Here is a 10,133-nt window from a genome sequence, read left to right as displayed (position 1 = left end):
CAAGGAATTTGCAATTAGATTTGATCAACTTGCAATCAAATTAATTTCACTTGCTACCTAGTTACTTTTCACGGTATGGGGCCTTCCATAAAGTATGTACGCAACTGAGAGAGGAGGGGGGCTGAAAATATCAGCAAAGATGTGTACTGAAAAGTTATATCATGGCTTTTCTTTCCCCTTCCTGTATCCTTCCTGAGGCTTTGCGTACGAGTGTACATTAGACTGTTACACAGAGGCAATGATCTGCGTACGGGGGGGTCTGCATATTGGGGTTTTGATGCGTACATAATTCATGGACCACCCCTGTGGAGAACACTGCTATGTTTACGAGGAAGGCGACATGAATAAATGTTGCATATCATACCAAAATCGTCATCTGAAACAAAAAGAATACGGATCAATATAAAAAGTGTCTTAAAAGTTCAAAATACTCCTTTATGATTGGGAACCTTCATGACATCTGATTCTTGCTCAGTGACGCTTCCAGTCTTCCTAACTGAGAAAGAATGTTTCATAAGTTTGACATAAAATAATATACGTAACTCAAAAACACACAACAGGAAATCCAAAGCGCACTCAGTTATTAAGTGTGGCCCACCCCCACCAGCGATTTTGAACACATTCTTTACCCCTTTTGTTACAGCAGGGTTTTTGAACACACCTAGCCCCCAGCCAGCACCCTGAACACCAGTAGACCAGGCAGCCTGGATCCTAACTTGACTTTGGAAAAGTTTCATTGTAAAATAGCTGGGATTACCCAATCTTTAGGGACGAGGTCTGCATTGAGTGGAGAGCAGTGCAGCCATCTTGTTTTTCAGGTGAAACAAACGAAAAACTTCTTGGGGCTGAGGTTGAACAATTGAACTGGGAATCATTTATCAGTGCAGATTATTGCAGGCTAGTCGTACCGACAGTACGGACCTGGTTTATACCGGGTGTGGTAGGGAAAGAGTGAGACTACAAGACTGGTGTCTACCCAGGAACAAGACACTAACCTAGACTCACAGGCCAGCACGCGGTGAACCCTGCAACACTATCTTTAAGGCATTTGATCACCAACCCAGGAAGCACTCAGCACCACTATAAAGCAATCACAGCCAAGCCTTTGCTTGCCCTATTCCTATTCTGTTCTTCAATCCTGATAAGCAATCACCACCTAAGCTAGTCCGCTGCCTTGACACAGGACAAGCATGAAGCACCATGCAAGAGTTGCTGTTACCTTTCAATCACATGTGACAATAATCCCTGGTTTGCGGTAGTCAACGCGTATCAGTGATCACAGCAACCTACGATCAACGTCAAACTCCGCGATAACTGGTTTTACCCCCAGACGAGATCAGTTCTGTCACCAACACAACCGCGATCAGTACCTGTACCGGCTTGAGACTTGAACGGGACCAAACATGCTTCTTTAGTTCTAAACCGTTTCACCAATTTCACCCAAAAAATGTTCTAAAATCAAAAAGACCCCCATGCAAAAAAGAAAAGTATTTCCTTCATTCATAAAGCTGTTCATTACTGTAAACCAGGAAACGTGTGCAGAGCCAAAGTTTACAAATCTGCGCCTTTTTTCATTTTGTGGCAGACCAAATCTGAGTTCGCTGCCAAATATAATGGTTAACACAAAATAGTTAGAATTCTTGCAAGTTTAAATATTCACAATAACCTCCCAAAATCGTAAAAATAAATCAGTTACAAACATTCCTGGTTTATAGCGTCTATCTACAAAGCGCAGCTACACTTGACCATTGGTTCTTTATTTAGGTTGGATAGCACACATTAGCGCATTAGCCCATAGCACACGAGCGATTTCTAGCCTGTCACTACAACCTGAGACGCGTCCACGACAAGATGACACACTGATTCGATCACATAATATCAATGTTATAGATAATAATAATGATAAATATGTTAAGCCCTGTTTGGATCATAGCATTCTCTGGTGTCGCAACCATGGACCACTATGTGCAACCATGGACCACTATGTGCAACCATGGACCACTATGTGCAACCATGGACCACTATGTGCAACCATGGACCACTATGTGCAACCATGGACCACTATGTTTACAAACTTCAGCACACGACAAGGGCATTGATGCTGGTTTCGTTGTCTATCACGTGACATGAAAGATTTTGATGACGGACAAATATTCTATCAGAGGCCTCATAGAATAGAAACCAATACCTTCTTTTGGTCTTTAACTGTCAAATCAAGACTGCTTAGGTACACTCAAGTTATATCAAAGCCCTAGGCTGGAACCGGATCTTTTGATCTCCATTTTGGTCGACCCAAGCAGTTTGAATTCGACAATCAAGAACAGCAAGCGAGGTGTTGATTCCTTGAACTAATCAGCAGCCATTATCCAATCACAATCGTCACGTTGTCATGGCAGCGGTACACGTCGCAGTGATAGAAATCGCACATTCGAGGAGCCCTATAGCAAGCAGGAGTAAGTCAGTGATTATTTGCTCAATGCGAAGTATCCAAAATCGGCATACCCCCATCTGCATCCACCTGTTCTGAAAGTTGAAAGTTTTGTCAAATATAGAGGTCTCTATTACTTGTGGCAAGGAGGGAAGGGGTACAGTTTAGGGCCATAGGTGGGGAGGGGGGAGGACACAGTAAAAGGAATCTGGGAAATTCTGACAGGAAACACTAATGCACATTTACATGCATCTGATGCAGAAAGTGAAAGGGGGGTATCCAAAAGTGTGCGCACACGAAATGTTTGTGCAGACATTTTTGGTGTAGCTCTTTTTTACAACATATTTGTGGTATGATAATGCGTCATGTGACGTTGCAACTTGCAACAACTGGAGCCTATTTAGTCTCCATGTGATGATTTTAGCAACAGAAACACATCCTGTATGCCAAGTTTCGCAAAGCAAAACGTTGGCAAATTTGTTGTAGGTTTTTACAATAGGTTGATACATCAGCAAGGAGCTACTAACAAAATACATCACTGATGCTATTTAAAGGGATGAAGCAAATAAGTCATGCAATAAACTGATGCAGATCAAATCATGTGTAGGATCAGACCAGCACATTACAGGAAATTTCAATTTCATGCAAATTACACCAGTTTGTTATTTCAAAACAAAATCATAACATTTGACAGAGCATTTTTTGAAACACCTTGTATATGAACATGATTTGAAGCAATTATTTTGAATACCGGCCCCAGTGAAGTATTTTCAAAAACTTTTTCAACAAGTGGAATACCAGGCCAACTCCTCAGAAAAATGCAACGGAAAAATGGGCTTCTTTAAAAAAAACAGGACACTGAAATGATCACCCCATGTGCTGAATCCTTTTCTTTGAGGCAAGGTTTGCTTTGGGAGGAGGCCAGCATGACAGAGATGCCAAAAATGAATAGGATTCCAACACTATTTTACCACTATTTATATGTTTTCAAATTCTTACCATTGTCAACGCGAGAGCCATCCGGCTTCAGCCCTGGTTCGTGATTCGCCCCTTCTGCAAATATGGTTAGTACATTAATACCAAGAAGTCAGGCAGGAAATGATTGTATCAAAATGCAAGGAATTGAGTCGTCGGAAACTCTTCTTCCAAAAAAAAAGGAAATACACAATTCACCATTTATGAAGGCAATCATGATACAAATATAGGGCATTTGATCTCATTTGTGACCCGTCACAGCAAAACCAGGCGCATGTTGCTCTAAGCTTGGCAGGTTGAGACGGACTTGCTAATTTCTCTGATGTCTGTCTTTTGAAATATCTGAGTCTGTCAATTTCTTCCATTATCTCCATGTGTCATTTTGGCTCCTCTTCTGTGCAACAAGCCCCTGGTTTTGCTGTGACGGGTCACATTCGGGATGCACAGTTCCGGTGTCTTCACTTATTTCTCACCAAAGCCATTAAATCTACAGGAAACGTGCAAAATAGCATGATTATCATTTAGTAATCAACTTTAGTGGATGCTACTGGACACTGCTTAGGATGACCGACTCAAAGCTAGGATTGGGAACAGGCTGAATCACACGAAAACAGCAAGTCAACTAAAGCTGGCTAAAGGTGCACCCCTTGATAAAAATCGTCAACATCAGATGACATATCATCGCCAGATCATGGATATTATGCATATCATCGCCAAAATTTCATTGTAACTAGAGTAATGACGTCAATGAGAAGGCTCAAGGCGTTGCGATAATGTGTCTTCTGAACCTACATCACAAGCAAAACAAAAGACAGGAGTCTACACTGAACAAGGAAAAGTTACAAATGGGCAGAGCTACTGTTGGTAAGATTTTCACCATCAATTTTTATCTTAATTTGAGGTTAAATCTGCAGTATGTGTCACATAAGAACAGCTCACACATGAAAACTTTAGAAGCAACATCCACCTCTCCGAGGGTTGCCATTTCCCCGAGTCAAAGCGAACCACCTCTTCGAGGGAATCTAGCCTCGGATGGAAGGCTGCATCTAAAACTGAACCCTTGTATGAATTGTAGATACAACTTCAAGTTGCTCACTGTGATGAGGGAATACCACAACACCAAGGAGCTATGTTTAGGTTTTAACGCCAGGAGAGTAAAACCTCTGGCAGGTACCTTGACCCTCCCCCTTTAGCATCTCTTGTATAATTCCGATTGTGCTTTGCACATGATGCATGACCTGGCCCATTAGTAGTTATGTCTTAGCCGCCGTGTTGGCCAAGGAGTTGCCTCCTTCCCCCCAAACAATATCTCCATCTGGGAGTCCTTGCCCAAGATGGTGGTCCCCCCCTCCCTGCTAGGCCCGGCTCCCCACACAATAATCTTTACAGTCTCTTACAATCTTGCCTGATTAGCCATTTAGACAGCATGTTTTAAACTGTTGATGTGTTAACCGACAGATAGTTAAGGATAGATACCATTGATTAGTCGGTTGATTAACTGACAGTAGCTCCGCGTTAAGATCAAGTCGAATCTTGACATCATGCAGTAACTTACTTTTTTCATCTTGCAGATTCTCCACGCCTTTGACGTAAAGTTTGGGACCTGTCGAAGCAACAAGGGGTTAATAATACATACCATGGAACGTCTACAGCGCGTTTACTCAACACTAACGCAAATACCCTCCAAGGTTATTTCAAACTAACCCAAGTACCCTTCATGGTCATTGCATGCTTGCCAATCGCAAGTTTAGCACCTGTCGTTCAGCAGGTTAGCCCTCCAACACCATAAAGCTTTTGTAAGTTCTAAACTTTAGCTCAAAAAAGTTGAAGCTTTCAAATATAATCAAATGTGCTTTGTCTGTGTTGTGCAATTACAAGACCTGTCTCTTATGTTTCTCAACAAAGATGGGGGGCACCACCCACTGCCCTACAGCAGGCCTTTCGATTACATCATTTTCACACCGCTATACGGTGTAGGAAATTTGGCATGTCCCCAAATTAGGCCCTGAAAAAATGTCCCCAAAATAGAAAAAAAAAAGAAAATTTTTTTTTTTTTTTTTTTTTTTTTAAAGGGGTAATTTGACCCCCTCAAGCGTATTTTGACACCTTAAATGACCAAATCTCATCCTAAATGGCCTAATTTGATACTTTTCATCCTAAAATTATGAGTTTTCAGGTGCATGTGACAATGTCAGTCAATAAGGACGTCGATGTTCAGGCAAATTGGCACGACGAAATGTCCCCAAATTAAGCTAAAAAGCAAAAAAAACATGTCCCCAAAATAGGCTAAAAAAATACAGGGTGTAGAGGCCTCCATGTAATTGAAAGGCCTGCTACAGCTGGGACAACATCTGTAACAACATCTGGGACGAAGCACACTTGATCAAGTGTGAAAGCTTTGACATTTTTGTGAGCTGAAAGTGTACATTGCAAGGTTTATGACTTGATTTTATGAGATTTATGAATGAAAGGATGAACCACTACTTTGTGTATAGCCCATTCATGCTTCTTACTAGAGCTCAATTCAAACCTACACGTTACTGAAAGGACCTTGACACCAATTTAACCGCAAGATACAAGACAAGGCAAGAATTGTTAAATAGTTAAAGTTATTCAAGACGAATCAACCATCACATATATCGAGAAATTATACTTAGCACCAGTATCTTTCAGAACAAAGTCAAACTAAATCAACAGATATAGAAATTCGCGTTTAATTAGACAAATTATAGCATGCTTTAGAATGTCAACAGAAAAAGTCTCAAACACCACACAAACACTAGGACCAAAACATGCAACGCATACTTCAATGTACACTTAGGAGATTTAATTTACTAACAAGCAAGTGCGAGACTATTGTTCCGAGATAAAGCTACCCTATTGACATGCATCAACAGCCTAAATTATTGCCGTAAAGCGTTTGAAAGTGAATCCATCAAAGCTAAGTACCATCATTGTGGTTCCTCTTTCAAAGGCTTGGCGCTCAGCAACCGTGCCAGAGCCTATAACTGATACAATATTCAAAGCCTGCTAATCCACTTCAAAGCTCAAAGCGAACCTGGTAGCCAGGACCTGTTACAAACCAATGCCAATGGTCCCATGTACACAATATGGTATCATTGTCCGAGGTTACATCACTAGAGTGGGTATTGAGAGCCACTGCAAGTGATACATGCAGTTAGTTAGTAGGATGTAGGCCACTTCAGCACGCTCTAAAAACATTGGAGAGAAGACAGACAAAAACCGGTTCCCAACTACTCTCATAGTCATACACCGCAACACACAGACATCAGAAATTTACTAACCTGGTGAAGAGGTTGCACACAGGACACACAGACACAAGGAAACAGACCTGGACTCCAGGACATGCAAGTTAACAGGATCAAGGTTGGGATATTCGGGTAAAGATGGTCGTATTATAGTATTTTGAACGAAACTGCTGCATCAATATGACTTGAAATGTTTCCATTTATTCATCAACTCTTGAGCCCACATTAAGAAATTTACTGTGATTAGCACACTTGATTGTATTGCCTATTGGTAGTTCTGTCACAGGGCTTTAAAAGTGCCAAAAGCAAAAAATAAGCTCTGTTTCAGAGGGAAAATCAAAATCCTCTAAAAATTAGAAATGTCTCATCTCTAAATCTCAAGGGAGTCCCAAATAGAGAGGATCAACTGTAACTAGTTGCAGCCATCTTGAATGAATGAGTATGTCAGAAGTCATACCAGATGCAAATTCCGTTCAAAACCACAAAACAACCCGTTGTTAAAAATGTCCAACTTACCTCCAGTACGCTGTATGCCGGGGAAGGGAATATTCTCATCGTCCTTGCTGCTATACTGACCTAGATAGGGGAATAGGTTGGGTGTGTGAAAGTTATTATCAGCAAAGGTTAGAGCAGTGATGATGTCGATAACAGTATTTTCTGTTTTGCTACGCAGACCAATTTGTTTTTTCGAAAAATCTACATATATACAGAACAAGGTGGGCTTAGTTGTAAACTGGGTCAATCAACCGGAATGAATTTGCAACAAATCACAAAACGCACACAAGCTGGCCCAGTAATTCTAGCAAAATCTCGTAGCAGTGATTAATATTATAATTATATCCATTGTACTGGTGTATTTTAATAACTTCATTTAATTTTATTTCCTATTTTATCATTAAATCCCTGTACAGCCTTTAAACATTGATAATCTTGACAAAGCTGAAGTAGATCTTCATTCAAGTATGGCCGCCTAAACAAAAGCAATAAAATTCATCACGACACAGCTATTTTCTCTAATTTGTCTGAAATCTAAAAGGAGAAATCAAGATTAGTAGTAAAGAAGATTTGAAGAGATTTGACTTTATTCAAAAACAACGAGACCAGTCTATTCAAAATCAATAGACTGGTCCAACCTTGTTCAATCTATCAACACCAATAGATTGGTCTGACTCCAAAGCCAACAGGTAAGTCTGACATTATTCAAAACCAACAGATTAGCTTGGCCTAATTCAAAACATATAAACAAGTTGGACTTCAGAGTTGCCAACCAGTTAGAATGAAAACCCAGGACATGTATGCCATAAATCTCCTAATTTTCAATAAATTGTGGCAATTCTATTAAACTCCCTCGGAAAAACCAGGAAGGCACTCTAAAACAAACAGGAAGGACATAGGACAATGTGTCGCCCGAGAAAGCCCCAGCATCACAGAAGAGGGTATCAAATGGGGACGAATGATCAGCCCCAATGTAACAATTACCTGACCTACTCAAACTGGCTGTTGTCAAAATGACCACAACGTGTTTTGCCAAAGCCTAATGCAAACAAGGAATTCAAATCGCTCCAAACCGCGATTATTATTGCTGCTCTGTGCAACCAAAAGATCTCTAGTCTGCGTGTAAAGCCGATAATCATTAGGTTTGTTACTGTAAGCGGGTCACTGTGATCAAGCTATATATTTTACAGGGATGAAAATTGCCTGTTTGTGGGAAGCGTCAAGAGGACAAACGTGTTCCTATCTGCGCCATCTGCCTTTCTGCTGTCATGACCGTGATGAGTAACCCTCACCAAGAATTCAATACGTGATATCATCTTGGGATGAAATTTTCAGAGTATTGTAATCCAGATGAAATCGACAATATCGTTCAAAATCACGGAGCCATCATTGAATAGCCACAGACAGATAACACAGATACGTCAACAACTTCATCTTTTTGACGCTTTGATTTTGTGTCATCTTACCACTGTAGTAGACAGGGAATAAGCCGCGGTACAGATGGGCCTGTCGGGCAGTCTGGGCGACTCGAGTGATGGCCAAGACCGGGCATCGGGGGCGGTAGGCGGCCATTAGATGTGCAGATCTGAAAAAAGAGTCAGAGTGAGATTCCGTGGAAGAATGTGTGTGGGTCAAAATTGTCAGTAGTGTCAATTTATCAACAAAGTTTTAATGAGAATGCATGAGACAGGGCTAGAAATCCACTGAGGTGATGAAGGCAATTCCCATTGCACCCTCCCCCAGTGTTTTTTTCGTCAATAATTTCTATCCAAAGTGTGCCCCTTTTCTCATTATCATGTGGACAGATCACTAAAATATGCCAGACCAGTAAATAAGTTGCTAGTACTACTTTCTGCAGATAGACGGCAACACTTTAGCTCATATCTCTTCTACATTTCAAAACAACAATTCAAATGTTCTATCGAAGCCAAGCCTGTTTACATGACTTCATATTATACACAGGTCAGCTCTAAAACATTTTCACGATTTCAGATCGGAGGCAGTGACAGGTTGGGTGAGCGTGGTTTGGTGAGGAGCACGGGAGCATACCTTCCAGTTGTGGTAATACAGACTATAGCAGCTGCGTGGCATTTGATAGACGCCTCCACGGCCGCGATAGCAATAGTGTGCGCCATGTCGGTGGGAGTTGGTGTCTCTTGTCGCAGCTCCTCAAACAGCTGTCTATGGTACACGGCTGACTCAGCCTCTCGGCAAATCTGAAATGGAATTTGAATTGGCACGTTAGGAGAAAGTATGAGTAAGTCAGAAGATATATCACTTTCGCATCATGAGGACTTCATGCGAGGGTATCGTGTGATTACCACGGAAGATTAATGTTTACTGGCACAAACGAGGGACTTGAAATTCCACCATCTTCCTCACTAAGCACAAAGAAGAACTGGGTGAGTTTCAAAAAATGTGACTGATGACATATCCGTTATACAGCCAAGCGGTTATTCTCGGCAACAGGAGAAATCCTGAATCCTCCTTCCAGAAATGCCAACAGCAAGGATGACGTCAAAGGCCAATGGAGACTGTCAAGCAGTTCTTCAGTGTTGTTGCTGGGGGCAGGGGGCAGGGGGCAGGGGGCAGGGGGCAGGGGGCAGGGGGCAGGGGGCAGGGGGCAGGGGGGTAGCTTTAAATCTGATTACCTTGTGCATAATCTTCACGGCTTCAAGTGGGTAGTCACCCTTGGCCGTTTCTCCCGACAACATGACACAATCAGCGCCGTCCAAAACAGCATTGGCCACGTCACTTGTCTCGGCACGAGTCGGTCGTGGTTTAGTCACCATGCTCTCCAACATCTGAAGGTGGGAAAGAACAAGATTGGATATTCGAACACATTTTTGATCAAGTGTCCTCAAAATACTCTAATCAGACGATCAAAACTTTCAACTACATTGTAAAACAAATACTTGATGAATATTATCAACAACCAAATTTTAGCACCGTTTTACATTTGAGAT

The 10,133-nt window shown here is 41.6% G+C and overlaps 1 protein-coding gene across 17 annotated transcripts in view; it reads right to left on the bottom strand.

The window, feature by feature from the left end:
* Positions 1-10,133, bottom strand: part of LOC135498580 (pyruvate kinase PKM-like) — a 29,902-nt gene that overhangs the window by 8,986 nt on the left and 10,783 nt on the right. For 5 of the 17 annotated variants that reach the window (XM_064788881.1, XM_064788887.1, XM_064788885.1 and 2 more), the window contains 7 exons: positions 9,819-9,971; positions 9,217-9,383; positions 8,634-8,752; positions 7,189-7,248; positions 4,959-5,006; positions 3,428-3,481; positions 2,503-2,523 (listed from right to left, as the gene is read on the bottom strand). In XM_064788881.1, the coding sequence (XP_064644951.1) occupies positions 2,503-2,523; positions 3,428-3,481; positions 4,959-5,006; positions 7,189-7,248; positions 8,634-8,752; positions 9,217-9,383; positions 9,819-9,971 (622 nt within the window). The remainder of the gene's footprint in view (positions 1-2,502; positions 2,524-3,427; positions 3,482-4,958; positions 5,007-7,188; positions 7,249-8,633; positions 8,753-9,216; positions 9,384-9,818; positions 9,972-10,133) is intronic. The other 12 variants (XM_064788893.1, XM_064788891.1, XM_064788892.1 and 9 more) reach the window with 11 other exon arrangements.

This window comes from Lineus longissimus, chromosome 14 (assembly GCF_910592395.1).
Source record: "Lineus longissimus chromosome 14, tnLinLong1.2, whole genome shotgun sequence".
NCBI lineage: Eukaryota > Metazoa > Nemertea > Pilidiophora > Heteronemertea > Lineidae > Lineus > Lineus longissimus.
Note: the sequence above shows the minus strand (reverse complement) of the source record. Positions and strands in the feature narration are given on the sequence as shown.